At 37.7% G+C, this 18,549-nt stretch overlaps 1 protein-coding gene across 1 annotated transcript in view; it reads right to left on the bottom strand.

The window, feature by feature from the left end:
- GPC3 (glypican 3) overlaps positions 1–18,549 on the bottom strand; it is a gene marked incomplete at its 3' end in the record, with an annotated part of 127,021 nt that overhangs the window by 60,927 nt on the left and 47,545 nt on the right. The window contains exon 2 of the mRNA XM_017870742.1: positions 1,747–1,880. Coding sequence (XP_017726231.1) covers positions 1,747–1,880 — 134 coding nt within the window. The remainder of the gene's footprint in view (positions 1–1,746; positions 1,881–18,549) is intronic.

Consider the following 18,549-nt stretch of genomic DNA (forward strand, 5'->3'; position numbering starts at 1 on the left):
ATTGCATTCCAGCCTGGGTGACACAGCAAGACTCTGTCTCAAAAAAACAAAACAAAACAAAACAAAAAACCACAAAGAATTAGTGGCTCACTTCTAACAAATCAAATATGCCAAAATTGATGATGTGTCACTTCAAAGACTAGGCCATAAAAGACACTATAGCTTTCTCCTTGCTGTCTTCCACGGATCACTTACTGTGGTGTAGCCAGCTTCCATGTCCTGAGGCCATTCACGTGGTCCATATGGTGAGGAACTGAGACCTCCTTCCAACAACCAGCACTAACTTGTTACACTTGTAAGTGAGCCACTTTGGAAGTTGGTCCTCTAGACTCCATCAACATTTTGAATGACTGCAGCCTCAGGATCCCAAAGAGATTTTGTTTATATGATATATATTTATTGATATTTACTGTTTTAGAATTTTTTTAAAATTTAAAATTTATTATTAATTTGAAACTAGCAATTATGGGCCTATTACATGTTAATATAAATATTAATAACATTTCATGACAATAGTGAAAAAAATGGTATCATTTTTCATTTTTGCAAGCTGTCTCTACTGTCTCGCTTGATAGGGGATAGTTAGATTCTCCTATAGACTTCTGCATTTAATATGTTGTAATAAATTGTTTTGGTTGAAGTATATGAACAATATCCAGTTTCACACAAATATGTAATTAGCAAAAGGAACATCTCATAGGTGCCCTGAAAGTGTCACTGGGACTCCCAGAAGTCCTGGAATCACATTTTAAAATAGTTACTACAGGGAAACTAGGAATCCATTAGATTGGAAGTCAACAAAAGAGAAGAAATAAGGACTTTCCAAAATGCTTCAGTAGGGGAACTCTGTTAAGTTGCATTACTGCCTTCTTTCATCCTAAATTGTATCAGATCACGCTAAGAATTACCATCTCAGAAACCCCTATAGGAAAATGAGAGGAATGGAATAGTTTAGCCCAAATCTGGGATGTTACATAATTCCTTTCTTCATTTTCTATCTATAGGCCAATCTCACCTAACCCCCTCAAGGTTAATAGGAACAACTCATGTCTAGCTATTCTTGAGCCAGTGGTAGGGCTGGCTACACGTGCAGTCTTTTCAGGTAGGGCAGTTCTTCTAGAGTTGTATTGGGCTTTTGATCCAATTTCTACCCCTTTATTGTAATCAAAACAATAGAATGGGGATAGAGGGAATCTGTATCAGGGGAGAATGGATGAAGAGAACAAGAAACAAACCTGGATTTTGTTCCTTGACTGTTGTTTTAAGAACCAGGAACCAGATCCTTCATTTTATCATTTTTAAAAGAGTGCGTAAAGTGTGCAGTGTCTGTGTATGTGTGTGTGTGTATACACATGAATGTGTCTCACCAGCTTCTCTCTGGTGAATTTACCTCTGACTCACTGTTAATAATGGGAAAAGCTACAAAGCAAGCCAAGAAATTGTGAGACAAGATTGTAAGCAGAAACTATTTTGCTTAATCAATAAAAGATCTTGAATAGGGAAGTCCTTTCCACACGTATTGCTGTACTAGATATTTATGAGCAGTAAATTTACATTTAAATATGGCTTGGCTATAATACCACATCTTTTTTTAAACATTGACAGATGATAAAATTTAATTAATCAAGCACTCTACTCAGAAGAACTAAATAACATGTATTTAAGAAGTTTCACTCTAGTAGTTTTTGACCTTAAAATACAATTGCTAATTGTATGCTGGAATAAAGAAAAAAAGAAACCTCTCACCTTCTTCGGCTGGATAAGGTTTCCTCATGTTCTACATGAGCAACTTTTAATACTTTCTTGTCAATAAACAGATCTTCAGGATAATAAGCAGATCTATATTGGCGTTGTTGAGAATGGGCACATAACTTGCCAATCTGAAAAAAGAAATGCAATATAATTATATGATACTTGTGCAGATATGATAGTAGAAACAAATTCTGAAAGGCACTTCAATTTCTTCCCCCAATTTTAAATAGCAGAACAAAGCTATGACTAGAGTCAAAAAAGGTGATAAGCTTGTAAGGCAAAGAACCATTGGTGGAAAGAAGGCTGGAGACTGAGAATGGGGACCCCATTCTGAGTACAGCCTATTCAGAGATTTCCTAAGATAAAAAAATGGCTTTTTTTTCTACAGTGATGTATACATTTGAGAGGACCGTCAACACAGGCCTCATGCTATTCATACCTTTCAATGGCATTTGGTATTAATACATATGAAGAAGTTCACAAAAGGGAATTGCAAAATTTAGGAAGAACTGGTGCAGAAGATGAGAGTTGTGTAGCCAGTTAACATAAGAGCAGCCTCCCAAGCACAGAGTGCTCCCAATTTCTATGAGTATTTTGATATAAGACCCAAGCTAAGGTACTCTGATAAAAAGTGTGGTTGCTCATCTGGCTTTCCTAAAAATGCCCAAGGGAAGAAGACAAGTCAACCAATCAGTAGCCAGTGACAGGTAGCTCACACCTGTAATTCCAACACTTTGGGAGGCTGAGGCAAGAGGATCACTTGTGGTCAGGAGTTCAAGGCCAGCCTGGGCAACACAGCAAGACCCAGTCTCTGCAAAAAGTAAAATATTAGCCAGGCATGGTGGTGTACACCTGTAGTCCCAGCTACTCAGGAGGCTGAGGTAGGAGGATCGCTTGAGCCCAGGAGGTCAAGGCTGCAGTGAGCCATGATTGTGCCACTGCACTCCAGCCTGAGTAATATAAGGAGATCCTGTTTCTAATAAATAAATAAATAAATAAATAAGCAAGCGTAATCACCTATGAATCATATATCATTAAATAAGCTCAGGATTAAAAGTATTTTAAAACATAATTGCTCAAGATTCTCCCTTTCTTCCTTCCTCCCTGTCTCCTTCTTTCCTCCCTTCTTCCCTCCCTTTCTTCCTTCCATCTTTTCTCATTCATTCATTCATTCAGAAATATTTATTGGATATCTCTCTCTAAAGCTGACCTCTTTTACACTCATATAGCAATACTTTTTTAAAAAATGGCATAATCTTTCTTACTTAGCTCCATTCTACTTGATTTTTTTGGTTTAATTATTACTAGATTTGCTACTTTTTTCACATTCAAGCAAAAGCCTAAATGAACTTCCATATAAAAAATATGAATATTAACATTCTTATATATCTCCCTTGTGCCAGGCACTATGCCAACGATTATCATCCCCATTTTAGAGATGAGGAAATTGAGGCTTAGGGAGTTAAGTGACTTGCATGAGGCAAATACACAGTGGACTGACTTGTCTGACTTAGAACCCATTTGTCTGATTTCAAACTTTATGCGGTATTTCCTTCCTAGCAGATAATGCTTGACCTTCCAGTGGCTTACATTGTACATTGTAGAAAAATATAAAGAATTACCAGTCCCCAAAAACATAGCCACCCAACGTAGCCAAGGTAAATATATAGACTGTAAACTTCAGGAAAATATTAGAAATATTTGGCAAGGAGAAGGGGTGTATGTTTGTCACTTTTGTATTTCCACGCTATTCAGACTGGATTTTGTGCACTGTTAGGTGAATTAATTGAAGCGAATTGAAAGAATCTTCTATTATCAGCCTCAGCTCAGTACTCTACTTATAAGCCATGGGCTCTGTGTGGTAATCCCAGCTTCTGGATTTCTCAAGATGGTCCTGACAGCATTTACTAAGTTATCTATTTATACAGCTTTGGAAGGCTTTTCATATAAATACATTATTGAATTAGAAAAAAAATCTAGAATCAGAGTAGCATCACCTTCATTTATAAAAGATAGCATCTATAGTTTGATATTCAGAGGAGCTATACTCAACGGTTTATCTTAATGGGAATAAAACAAAAGCCGAAGACACTTAAAGACATTCAATTTAGCTTTGGAATGCATGATACTGAATTTTTCAGACGTGCTTATGGAATGCTATGTGACTTGGGCTAATATTAATTTCAAACAAAGTGTGTGCATTCCATGAATATGCCTTAACTAGCAGCAGTCTGGTAGGGTGCTTTAGGTCAGGGGCTACCTAGCTGGATTGGAGAGTTAAGTTCCATTCATTTTCAAAGCATATAATGCAGATGCCAAATAAATGAGGGCAGACTATGTATTACCACTTTCTATCTGAAGACATATACATGTTTACTTTGTGAAAATGCAGGTGAAATTTCATGGAACAAAACCTTGATGTTTTTTCCATTAATATCTATTATTCTGTGAACAAACATTCATGTGAGAACTTATTTCACTAGGATCAAAGTATTCTTGGCACATTCAGGAGCACAGTACACATTCTCTTGACCTACACCTGTTCCCAATCCAGCACCAAAATCAAATCTTTCACACATCTTTCACAGTAACTTGTCTACTTGCAACCCACAGCTGTGAAATCTCCTTCCCCATTGAAAGTCAGCCCTTTGTATCAGTGAATAGTATCTGGTCCACAGCAAGACTTTAAAGTTTTTGACCCCCTCCCTGCCCTCACCAGCCCCAACCTACTGGAAAGGGGTGCAGCTGAGGCAAAAGTAGGAAGGTCAAGAACAAATGATAATGTCGCCACTCTGCAGTCTGACCTTTCTTCCCAAGCCACCCAATGTGGTATTATCAAGCCAACTTTCCAAGGCTCTGTGTGGGGTAAGGGGCAAACAATGGTGTCCTGCCAATAACCCTACTCCTCCATCTGAAATGTGCCATATCTTATCAGACAGGCTGCATTTTCTTCCACAAATCTACCATGAAGCAAATTCTTCTCATATACAAAGCGTTTGTCAAATATATTCCCTCCTTTGGGCTCTTCTCCCTACATCTTTCACCTCCACACTATGTGAGCTATAGGTGAATATTATGAGCTTATTTTGAGAAGTGGACACTAAAAGAAAACATAACTTACAAAGAGATGCAGCATTCACATTAAAGAAGTCCTTTCAGCTTCACACTTGGGAAACGTCAGGCTATGCTGGGAGACTTGAGTCTTATTCTTCAGCAGCCCCTACTGAAGAAGTCAGCCTCCCAAGTGGCATTTTAGAAATCAGTATCCTGCCCAGAAGTTTTAGGCTCTTAAATAAGAAGTGTAATCCAATTTCCTTTCACTGACTAATGTATCTAGTTAAGGATGGTGCTACCTTTAAATTTGGTTAGTTGGAGGGAATTTATTGGATAGGTGAGTGTCTCTATCAAAAGACTGGAGTATAAAACCTTTTTGTTTTCCATAGACCATGATTCCTAAAGGTGTTTTTTATTTATGTACCAGACTTATGACAAGGGAAGCAATAGTGTTCTGCAGGGTTACAAATCCTGAAACATAAGAAGAAGGCAGGGCCTCTGACCATATCCAGGCCAGGAAAATAATTTTTTTTTTTTTTTTAAACAGAGTCGCCCACGCTCTGTCGCCCACGCTGGAGTGCAGTGGTGCGATCTCAGCTCACTGCAAGCTCCACCTCCCAGGTTCACGCCATTCTCCTGCCTCAGCCTCCCAAGTAGCTAGGACTACAGGCACCCACCACTGTGCCCGGCTAATTTTTTTGTATTTTTAGTAGAGACGGGGTTCACCGTGTTAGCCAGGATGGTCTCGATTTCCTGACCTCATGATCCACCTGCCTCGGCCTCCCAAAGTGTTGGGATTACAGGCGTGAGCCACCACGCCTGGCCAGGAAGACATTTTAGTAACCTTAGCATCATTCTTTTCTGCCAGGATCCAGAAGCACCATCCTTGCACCTACATAAGGAAAATACACTGCTGGGACCCAGCAAGGTATAGATCAGGGGTGTCCAATCTTTTGGCTTCCCTGCGCCACATTGGAAGAAGAAGAATTGTCTTGGGCCACACATAAAATAAACTAACACTAACAATAGCTGATGAGCTAGAAAAAAAAATCACCAAAAAATATCATAATGTTTTAAGAAAGTTTATGAATTTATGTTGGGCCACATTCAAAGCCATCTTGGGCTGCATGCAGCCTGCAAGCTACAGGTTGGACAAGCATGGTCTAGATCATGCAGAGCCCAGTAGGCTGGGCATCAAGAAACCTGGCCTACCACCCCACTTCCACCTCTCACCCACACCAGGACTTCACTGTGACCTGGTCCCATAGCTTCACTCTACCTGTAACTCTAGCCCTATACACAGGAGGAAGATAGGATATTTGGAGTGCCATATTTTCTTCTCAGTTTCCTTGAAAAAAAAAAAAAAGGTGAAAATTACTTTCTGAATGGAGTATGTTATTGCAGGGCAGGGAAAATTTTATTTTCTTGACCTATGCCTGAGGCACCTGTAATAAAAGACAAATTAAAAAGGGAAATCCATACAAATATGTTTAATATAAGTTTTACATCACACAAGAGCCTTTAGAAAGGAAGACCCAAAGAAATGGGGAAAGCTGTGGATTTTTATGCTAAGTTTGTTAAGGAAATGGAGAGTGGTGAATTGTGATTGGACAAAGAGGTTATAACCAAATGGTAATAAACTGGGGGAAACTTAGCCAGGGCAGTTTCTTCAGATTTTTCTTTGTATCCCTGTAACTTTGGAGGTAAAGATGTTTCTTTCTTCTGGGTATAGGGTGGGCACCTCTCACATGATGGTCTTATGACATACTTCAGAAGAGGGTCAGTTAGGTTTTATGACCTGCTTCAGGGGAGAAGGGTGAGGGGAAGGTGAGAGTGACTTTCTTGTTTTGGGGGTTTTCTTAAATGCAAAGGTGCCATATTTTGGGGTGGTGTGTCCTGAATCCCATTATTACCAAAGACTCTGAAATCATGCAAAAATTTGGTCTGATATAATTCACTCCTATACCTTATAATGAACATGTCAAGAAATGCAGCTACTCCATTGGTTAAAATCTGTCATTCTCAGGCCCCTATTCACTGTTGGTTCTGGGAACTCTCAAGTGACAAAAAAATTCAGACTTGATCTTTTACTCCAGATGGCTGAACAGAGAAAGAAAGCCTATATCGAAAGCTTCTCAACAATACCAACACTTCACGTTTCTTACACAATACCCTATTCCAACCTAGTGCTTCATAGATAACTTCTACATCCATTCTCCATTCTCTTTACTCAGTCCTACCAACAACGCTCTGAGGTATACAGAGCAGATATTACTTATTTATTTATTTTTTTGGGACAGGGCCTTGCTCTGTTGCCCAGGCTGGAGTGCCGTGGTGTGGTCACGGCTCACTGCAGCCTTGATCTCCCCAGGCTCAGGTAATCCTCCCATTTAAGCCTCCTGAGCAGCTGGGACTACAGGCACACACCACCATGCCTAGCTAATGTAGCTAGACACGGGATCTCACCATGTTGCCCAGACTGGTCTTGAACTCCTAGACTCAAGTGATCTGCCCACCTTGGTCTCCCAAAGCGCTGGGATTACACAGGATGGGTATTATTAGCCCCGTTTTTAGATATAAGGAAACTGAAGCTCACAAAAGTTGGGGAACTTAAAAGCAAGGTCACAATGTTAGTAAATGGTAGAGCTGGGACTTGAATGCTGGTCTGTCTGATTCTAAAACCTATGTTTCTGTTTTCGATTTTCCCGTGTCATGGATTTCTGTCACCGGCATAGGCTCTGGGGATTCCCAGTATTGGGTGTGGCCCAGGTCTGTGGTTATGTGGACACCTTACCCATAATTGGAGGACAGTAATAATGATGAAAAATCCTCTAAACATATTCCAAGAAATGGCTAAAGTTGTTCAACAGAAAACTGACATTCAATTTTAACCTAGGTTTCAGGTAGTATTTCAAGTGGCAGTAAGCCAATAGTGGGATGATTTAAATTCTTTGGTCTGCCAAGTAAGAGACAATTAGTAACCATACGAAAGCACTGCATGTCAAATTCTATGGAAGAGGAGGCTCCCAAGTAGGTCTAGCCTGCCACTTGCTGCCTGCAGGATGTCCCTTGACCCTGGCTCCAGAATTCAGATTATTGGGTTGACTACAAAATCTTTGGTAATTCCTACATTTAAAAAAATTCTGATGTTTAACCATCTGATCTTTGGCAAAGTTGACTCCCTATTCAATAAACGGTGCTAGGATAAATGGCTAGCCATATGCAAAAGATTGAAACTGGACCCCTATCTTTCACCATATATAAAATTAACTCAAGATGGATAGATTAAAGACTTAAATATTAGACTTTGAACTATAAAATCCTAGAAGAAAACCAAGGAAATACACTTCTTGATATCACCCTTGGCAAAGCATTTATGGCTAAATCCTCAAAAGCAATTGCAACAAAACAAAATTGACAAGTGGAACCTAATTAAACTAAAGAGCTTCTGCACAGCAAGAGAAACTATTAAGGGAGTAAACAGACAACCTACAGAATGGGAGAAAATATTTGCAAACTATGCATCTGACAAAAGCCTAATATCCAGAATCTATAAGGAACTTAAATAAATCAACAAGCAAAAAACAAATAGCCCCATTAAAACGTGGGCAAAAGGCATGAACAGACACTCCTTAAAAGAAGACATACAAGTGGCCTATAAAGATGTAAAAAAAAAGCTTATCATCACTAATCATCAGAGAAATGCAAATCAAAATCACAATGAGATATCATCTCACAGAATTTAGAATGGCTTTTGTTAAATAGTCTGAACACAACAGATGCTGGTGAGGATGCAGAGAGAAGGGAACATTTACACATTGCTGGTGGGAGTGTAAATTAGTCCAGCCACTACAGAGGGGAGTTTGGAGATTCCTCAAAGAACTAAGAGGTGAACTACCATTTGATTCAACAATACCATTACTGGGTATATAGCCAAAGGAAAACAAATCATTCTACCAAAAGACACCTGCACCCATATGTTCATCACAGCACTATTCACAATAGCAAAGACATGCAATCAACCCAGGTGCTCATCAACAGCAGACTGGATTAAAAAAATATTGTACATATACACTATGGAATACTACTCAGCCACAAACAAGCATGAAATATTGCCCCTGCAGCAACATGGATGCAGTTGGAGACTATTTTCTTAAGCAAAGTAACGCCGGGACAGAAAATCAAATACCGCATGTTCTCACTTATTAGTGGGAGCTTAATGTTAAATACACATGGACATAAAGACGGGAATCACAGACACTGGGAACTACAAGAGGGGAGAAGGAGGAAAAGGGACATGGGCTAAAAAACTATCTACTGGGTACTATGCTCACTACCTGGGTGATGGGACCATCCATACCCCAAACCTCAGCATCACGCAATATGCCCATATGACAAATCTGCACATGTACTCCCTGAATCCAAAAAAAAGGTTATTTGAAACTGTGATGTTTTATGTTTCTGAAACATATATTAAATATTTTGTAGGAGAATCCTGTCCTTATGTAACACCAGTGTAATTAAAACATCCAAAGGGAGAAAACCCAGATCAATATTCTGGGTTTAACAACCTGGAGAGATTCAGCAAGATGAGGACCTAGTATGCACTGTGTTTAGTAAATTTAGATGATTGATAATGATGACATGAGTCACTTCAGTGGAGAAGTTCTGAAAATAAGAATCATAAGATGTAGAATATATGGAGATTAAGCAAATACATGGAAAGCATAGACAGTTGTTTTACATAAAGGTTATGTCATGTGTCTTATTAAGTATAATTAATATAATTAATCATGTGTTAGTAATTTTCAGAGATAATTTTAATGGGGAGCAGAGTTTATGCTGCAGCACATTAGCTCTTTTGGTTGACGTACTCTTTTTTTAATTGAATATTTTAAGACCCAATATACATAAAATAAAATGCATCCCTGAATTGTGGTTTGATGAGATTTGTAAATGTATACACATGTGTAAACACTACCTCATAATGCATAAAATATTGTTATAATTTTATAGTGACTGACATTTNCCAAAAAATATCATAATGTTTTAAGAAAGTTTATGAATTTATGTTGGGCCACATTCAAAGCCATCTTGGGCTGCATGCAGCCTGCAAGCTACAGGTTGGACAAGCATGGTCTAGATCATGCAGAGCCCAGTAGGCTGGGCATCAAGAAACCTGGCCTACCACCCCACTTCCACCTCTCACCCACACCAGGACTTCACTGTGACCTGGTCCCATAGCTTCACTCTACCTGTAACTCTAGCCCTATACACAGGAGGAAGATAGGATATTTGGAGTGCCATATTTTCTTCTCAGTTTCCTTGAAAAAAAAAAAAAAGGTGAAAATTACTTTCTGAATGGAGTATGTTATTGCAGGGCAGGGAAAATTTTATTTTCTTGACCTATGCCTGAGGCACCTGTAATAAAAGACAAATTAAAAGGGAAATCCATACAAATATGTTTAATATAAGTTTTACATCACACAAGAGCCTTTAGAAAGGAAGACCCAAAGAAATGGGGAAAGCTGTGGATTTTATGCTAAGTTTGTTAAGGAAATGGAGAGTGGTGAATTGTGATTGGACAAAGAGGTTATAACCAAATGGTAATAAACTGGGGAAACTTAGCCAGGGCAGTTTCTTCAGATTTTCTTTGTATCCCTGTAACTTTGGAGGTAAAGATGTTTCTTTCTTCTGGGTATAGGGTGGGCACCTCTCACATGATGGTCTTATGACATACTTCAGAAGAGGGTCAGTTAGGTTTTATGACCTGCTTCAGGGGAGAAGGGTGAGGGGAAGGTGAGAGTGACTTTCTTGTTTTGGGGTTTTCTTAAATGCAAAGGTGCCATATTTTGGGGTGGTGTGTCCTGAATCCCATTATTACCAAAGACTCTGAAATCATGCAAAATTTGGTCTGATATAATTCACTCCTATACCTTATAATGAACATGTCAAGAAATGCAGCTACTCCATTGGTTAAAATCTGTCATTCTCAGGCCCCTATTCACTGTTGGTTCTGGGAACTCTCAAGTGACAAAAAAATTCAGACTTGATCTTTTACTCCAGATGGCTGAACAGAGAAAGAAAGCCTATATCGAAAGCTTCTCAACAATACCAACACTTCACGTTTCTTACACAATACCCTATTCCAACCTAGTGCTTCATAGATAACTTCTACATCCATTCTCCATTCTCTTTACTCAGTCCTACCAACAACGCTCTGAGGTATACAGAGCAGATATTACTTATTTATTTATTTTTTTGGGACAGGGCCTTGCTCTGTTGCCCAGGCTGGAGTGCCGTGGTGTGGTCACGGCTCACTGCAGCCTTGATCTCCCCAGGCTCAGGTAATCCTCCCATTTAAGCCTCCTGAGCAGCTGGGACTACAGGCACACACCACCATGCCTAGCTAATGTAGCTAGACACGGGATCTCACCATGTTGCCCAGACTGGTCTTGAACTCCTAGACTCAAGTGATCTGCCCACCTTGGTCTCCCAAAGCGCTGGGATTACACAGGATGGGTATTATTAGCCCCGTTTTAGATATAAGGAAACTGAAGCTCACAAAAGTTGGGGAACTTAAAAGCAAGGTCACAATGTTAGTAAATGGTAGAGCTGGGACTTGAATGCTGGTCTGTCTGATTCTAAAACCTATGTTTCTGTTTTCGATTTTCCCGTGTCATGGATTTCTGTCACCGGCATAGGCTCTGGGGATTCCCAGTATTGGGTGTGGCCCAGGTCTGTGGTTATGTGGACACCTTACCCATAATTGGAGGACAGTAATAATGATGAAAATCCTCTAAACATATTCCAAGAAATGGCTAAAGTTGTTCAACAGAAAACTGACATTCAATTTTAACCTAGGTTTCAGGTAGTATTTCAAGTGGCAGTAAGCCAATAGTGGGATGATTTAAATTCTTTGGTCTGCCAAGTAAGAGACAATTAGTAACCATACGAAAGCACTGCATGTCAAATTCTATGGAAGAGGAGGCTCCCAAGTAGGTCTAGCCTGCCACTTGCTGCCTGCAGGATGTCCCTTGACCCTGGCTCCAGAATTCAGATTATTGGGTTGACTACAAAATCTTTGGTAATTCCTACATTTAAAAAAATTCTGATGTTTAACCATCTGATCTTTGGCAAAGTTGACTCCCTATTCAATAAACGGTGCTAGGATAAATGGCTAGCCATATGCAAAAGATTGAAACTGGACCCCTATCTTTCACCATATATAAAAATTAACTCAAGATGGATAGATTAAAGACTTAAATATTAGACTTTGAACTATAAAAATCCTAGAAGAAAACCAAGGAAATACACTTCTTGATATCACCCTTGGCAAAGCATTTATGGCTAAATCCTCAAAAGCAATTGCAACAAAAACAAAAATTGACAAGTGGAACCTAATTAAACTAAAGAGCTTCTGCACAGCAAGAGAAACTATTAAGGGAGTAAACAGACAACCTACAGAATGGGAGAAAATATTTGCAAACTATGCATCTGACAAAAGCCTAATATCCAGAATCTATAAGGAACTTAAATAAATCAACAAGCAAAAAACAAATAGCCCCATTAAAACGTGGGCAAAAGGCATGAACAGACACTCCTTAAAAGAAGACATACAAGTGGCCTATAAAGATGTAAAAAAAAAGCTTATCATCACTAATCATCAGAGAAATGCAAATCAAAATCACAATGAGATATCATCTCACAGAATTTAGAATGGCTTTTGTTAAATAGTCTGAACACAACAGATGCTGGTGAGGATGCAGAGAGAAGGGAACATTTACACATTGCTGGTGGGAGTGTAAATTAGTCCAGCCACTACAGAGGGGAGTTTGGAGATTCCTCAAAGAACTAAGAGGTGAACTACCATTTGATTCAACAATACCATTACTGGGTATATAGCCAAAGGAAAACAAATCATTCTACCAAAAAGACACCTGCACCCATATGTTCATCACAGCACTATTCACAATAGCAAAGACATGCAATCAACCCAGGTGCTCATCAACAGCAGACTGGATTAAAAAAATATTGTACATATACACTATGGAATACTACTCAGCCACAAACAAGCATGAAATATTGCCCCCTGCAGCAACATGGATGCAGTTGGAGACTATTTTCTTAAGCAAAGTAACGCCGGGACAGAAAATCAAATACCGCATGTTCTCACTTATTAGTGGGAGCTTAATGTTAAATACACATGGACATAAAGACGGGAATCACAGACACTGGGAACTACAAGAGGGGAGAAGGAGGAAAAGGGACATGGGCTAAAAAACTATCTACTGGGTACTATGCTCACTACCTGGGTGATGGGACCATCCATACCCCAAACCTCAGCATCACGCAATATGCCCATATGACAAATCTGCACATGTACTCCCTGAATCCAAAAAAAAGGTTATTTGAAACTGTGATGTTTTTATGTTTCTGAAACATATATTAAATATTTTGTAGGAGAATCCTGTCCTTATGTAACACCAGTGTAATTAAAACATCCAAAGGGAGAAAACCCAGATCAATATTCTGGGTTTAACAACCTGGAGAGATTCAGCAAGATGAGGACCTAGTATGCACTGTGTTTAGTAAATTTAGATGATTGATAATGATGACATGAGTCACTTCAGTGGAGAAGTTCTGAAAATAAGAATCATAAGATGTAGAATATATGGAGATTAAGCAAATACATGGAAAGCATAGACAGTTGTTTTACATAAAGGTTATGTCATGTGTCTTATTAAGTATAATTAATATAATTAATCATGTGTTAGTAATTTTCAGAGATAATTTTTAATGGGGGAGCAGAGTTTATGCTGCAGCACATTAGCTCTTTTGGTTGACGTACTCTTTTTTTAATTGAATATTTTAAGACCCAATATACATAAAATAAAATGCATCCCTGAATTGTGGTTTGATGAGATTTGTAAATGTATACACATGTGTAAACACTACCTCATAATGCATAAAATATTGTTATAATTTTATAGTGACTGACATTTTAATCACTACAGATGAGATTTGTCTTTTTTAGGATTAGATTGATAACAGAAAGAAAGAATAGAAATATAGAAAATAAATATGGATAGATTCAGTATTTACATATTTGTTTCTGCTTTTTTGCTCAGGATAATTTTTTCTTTGAGGAATTCTATGTTGGTGGTTTACCAGAGTTTGTTCTTTTAATTGCTGAATAAATATACCAAATATGTTTACACATTTGGGTAGTTTCCACATTTTTGCTTTTGTGAATAAAGCTGCACTGTTTACTCAAATCTTGTCATTTCATTTTCAAATATATGTTTTGTAAATACTCCCTCCCAGTATCTGGTTTTTCACTTTTCTTAGTGATGCCTTTTGCACAGAACACTTTTAAAAATTTTTGATGAACTTGATTTTATCTATTTTTGCAGCTTTATGATTGATGCTGTTTCCTATCCAAAGAAGTCTTTCCATATGGCAATGTCACAGACATATTTTCTTCAGAACCTTTACCGTTTGTACATTTATGATGAGGTATTTAACCCATTTTGTGTTAATTTTTGTATGTTGTGTGAGGTAAAGATTGCCGTTTTCACGGCCTAGGTGATGGGATCATTGGGACCTGAAGCTTCAGTGTCGTACAATATACCCATGTAACAAATCTGCAAGTGTACCCTCTAATCTGTAATAAAAGCTGAAACTATTTAAAAAAGAAATAAAATAAATCGATCTTAAATAAAATTTTACATGGCTAGATATTACCTGTTGATTTCCCTTTCACTGACATTTCTACTTCATTTCACAGTGCTTAAATCATATGACCTGTTGGATTTCTACTTTCACAAAGTTAATGACATTTTTAGGCCTAATGCTTTTCCTTTAAATATTTTCTCTGATATTTAAAATAATGTGTATGCTCTGTTTATCTATCATGAATGCTATCCATTTGTTTATCTGATTAACTTGTCAAACTTTCCAAGTTATTTAACACTCAAGAAATAATGATTATGTTTTTCCAAATATTTATCAGATTATTTCAGTACAATTTGTTAAGATCATTTCTCATTTAGTTACTTCAATTTTTTATTTCTTTAAATTTAATTGGCCTTATTTGTGGAGCTATTTCTGAACTCGATTCTGTTTATTTAAATGTTTGTGCTTATGCAAATATATCACTCTCTTAATTGAAGTGTTATTATAATGTCTTGAATTCAGCTAATGAAAGTTCATCCAACTTAGAAAAAAAAAGTGCTTTTCTGAGAAATGTTGCCAAACACCGTTTAAATTTAGTCTTGGATCATTGATGGATTCATCAGAACCCTAAAGAATTAAAACTAAAACTTCCTCTGGGAGTTATGCAATTTAAATATCAACTCTGATCTAGTTGTCTAGTTTGGATGAGTATTACCTGTGGCATTTGCTTTGTGGTACCTTGGGGCTGAAGGTGGAGTTGGGTGGGAATTTCACAGTTTTCCAGTTAAAATAAAATGATGAATTTCAGTTCATTCTCTTGAATCATCTATCATACCACTATACAATTTCATTTAATTAAATCTTAAAAGTTTAAAAACAATATATACATTGAAATTATGTGATCATACAACATAAACTTTTAATAGTAGCAACCGTGCCCATTTAACAATTCTACAGGTATAATAAAAATGCTAATATATGTTAATGTTTACTCTGTGGTTAATGTTTTGTCTTGTTAATTTCCCCAGGGCTTTTATTACTGATTTAAATCTGCCACACTACTCAACTGATTGCACTGCTTCCACAAACTGCATGGAGGTAGCTCAAATGAATACTGATTAACAGAAATGAACAAACACTTGGCTAAGCAAACCATTCTTATTATAGGCTTGTAATCATTACATACATTTTCTTACAATGAGATGGGCATGGCAGGCATTTTCCTCTCACTTTTCCTACAGAAAATATGCATATGAGCATTAAATTAATTTATAACCTTGTACTTCAGGAAGAACATCATTATTAATTAACTATTGATTGATCTGATATAGAGCACAGAGGATAATGAACAGATCTGGTGACAATGTAAGCGTTTTTTTCTTTCCTCATCTTTCAGACATTTTGCTGTGACTCATTGTTAATTTCTTGACCATTAAGAGAAAAGCTCACTAATAATCTGTAATGTATTAAGAATCAAGCAATTTTAAGAAATCAAGTGCTATTATTTGAACATTTCATACAAGTTAGTTATTGAAGTAAATTGGAATCCAAAAAAGGGACAAATGTCCTACAGACCAGCCTGCTGCTAAGTTGAACTACAGCACGATATTATCGTGAAAGGAACACACAATTTGGAGTCAGGATACCTGGGGCTCAGTGTCAGTCCATCCTCTTACCATTTCAATAACCCTAGACAAGTCATTTACTTTCCTTGAAACTCAGCCTCCTCATCTGCAAAATGGAGATAATTAAAATGCCTGCTGGACCTGGCCATAATGTGAAGATCAAATGAAACAATGGTTGAAAGTGTAATGTCTCCCCCAACCAGATAGAAATTTGACTCATTCTTAAGTGGCGACTACTTCCTTCTGCAGCCTGCTTTGTGTCATAATCCTGGCTCAGCTGGTCAGGAACATGGGTAGCTATATGTCCCTGAAAGGGAAGCACATGGAAATTGCCCAAGTCTGGCAGTCACACAATTGGGTCCGGTCTGATCAGGAATATCTGGAATATTCTCTTCTCTTCTTCTAATATCGAATTACCAATAGGTGGTACGTGAGTTTGGCTGTTTACCCTGTGTCTCATTCCCACATGCTTGTGTCTGAGGGGCTGAATGCTATAGGGATGGGAGACAGGTTTTAAATGCTCCTTATGTAGAAGAGACTCACATTTTGCTAATTTATATCTGCCACAAACGGAGTCTGACCTGAAAGCAGAATCCTGCATGTGTGCCTAACACTTCTTATGCATTACCAATCCCTTTGCAGCACCAGGAGTCCATGACATTATTATTTAACCACGTGAAACCATCAATGTGCAGGTTAAAAGAGAACTTTGTGTAGTAAATCAACTCAATACTGATTTCAAATACCACTCCCCCAAATATACTCATCTCCTGTGTCCTTTCTCCCAGTGAAAAGGAATTACCTCCTATTCAATTGCTCAAGCCAGAAGAAACCAAATAATTTCTGGTGATTTCTCCCTCTCTCTAACTTCTCTACATCCAGACACGAAGTCTTGTTTATTGCCTCTTATAAATAACCTTTCAATTTGTGAACTTTTCTCTATCTTTAGGTCTAGGATTCCATCAACTGTCTCTTAGAGCAGTGCTTCTCAAACTTTAATGTGTATACAAATCACCTGAAAATCTTATTCACAGAGTTTCATCTTCAACAGATCTGGGGTGAAGTCTGAGATGATTAGTAAGGCCCTAGCACAGTGGTTCTCAAAGCGTGGTCCTAAAACAAGCAGCATCAATACCATCTGGGCACTTGTTAGAAATGCACATTTTGGGGCCAGACTTGGACCTACTGAATCAGAAATCCTGGGAGCGGAGCCCCAGGGGGTTTTTAACAAGCCCTCCAGGGGGTTCTGATGCATAAAAGTTGGAGAACCACTGCCACATAGACCATCCCAACAGCCTCTTAATTGGTCTCCAAAGCTCCAGTTTTGACCTCCTCCAATCCATTCCTTCCAGTTCTCTGAGACCTCTCGGGAGGTCCTAAAGGGCAAACCTATTTTCATAATAATACTAAGACTTTATTTGTCCTTTTTACTCTTATTCTCTCACAAGTACACAGAGGAAATTTCAAGAGGCAACATGATGTAAAATGATATCACTGCTCTGAAATATGTATTTGTGCATTCTAGAATGTTCTAAGGGAGCAAGTAAAAATACATGCATTTTCAGAGTTCAACTTATACTCAGAACTTAGTGCTCTTACTGGCTATTTAGGTTATGCATACCATAATCTTTGTAACCTTCTTATCATTTAATGAATTGTTATTTGGAAATCTAGAAGTTTTGTATCTATGTGAAAATATATGAAGTGAACATACTTTGTAGTCTTATTTTGCAATAACACTTTAAAATATTTTTTGAAGAATATAAATTTTAAATTTTTTCTACAACTTACTGGACATATTATACAATAAGATACAATTTATTTGCAACATGTTTTTCTGATATTTAAGAATGGATGACTGGCTTTGAAAAAGGAGATTAGAAGACTTACTTCACCAACCCACAGCGGCAATGTCTACATCTAAAACTGATAAAAACATGTCAAAACAACTTATCACAGAGTTCTGGCTCATAGAAGAGAGGGATCTACTCTGTAGATTACAATTGTAATTAAGAAACAAAAATACAACAAAGGCTGTCTTTTCTTTGACCTTATAGACATGCATAATTTATTTTATTTTTCTGATGCAAAAGAACATTTTGGAATAGGATATTAGAGTGTAAGTTAAATTGTAGAGTCATCTCGAAATTAATTATTTGGAGTTTAAAGAAAATGAAATTAAACATTTAAAGTAAATGTTATGAGCTCTTTAAAAGTCAAAAGTGTTTATTATGGCTTTTCCAAATAGAAATGAAAAATGCAGTGAAACATACTATAGGGTAAGTTACTGCATTATATTAGCTGTAGAAGTACACACAATAGTGAAAAAACTAATAAATCCCTGTAGAGGCTGGCGCAATGGCTCACACTTGTAATCCTAGCATTTTGGGAGGCCGAGATGGGAGGATCACTTGAGGTCAGGAGTTTGAAATCAGCCTGG

This window comes from Rhinopithecus bieti, unplaced genomic scaffold (genome assembly GCF_001698545.2).
Source record: "Rhinopithecus bieti isolate Rb0 unplaced genomic scaffold, ASM169854v2 scaffold_5781, whole genome shotgun sequence".
In the NCBI taxonomy this organism is placed as follows: domain Eukaryota; kingdom Metazoa; phylum Chordata; class Mammalia; order Primates; family Cercopithecidae; genus Rhinopithecus; species Rhinopithecus bieti.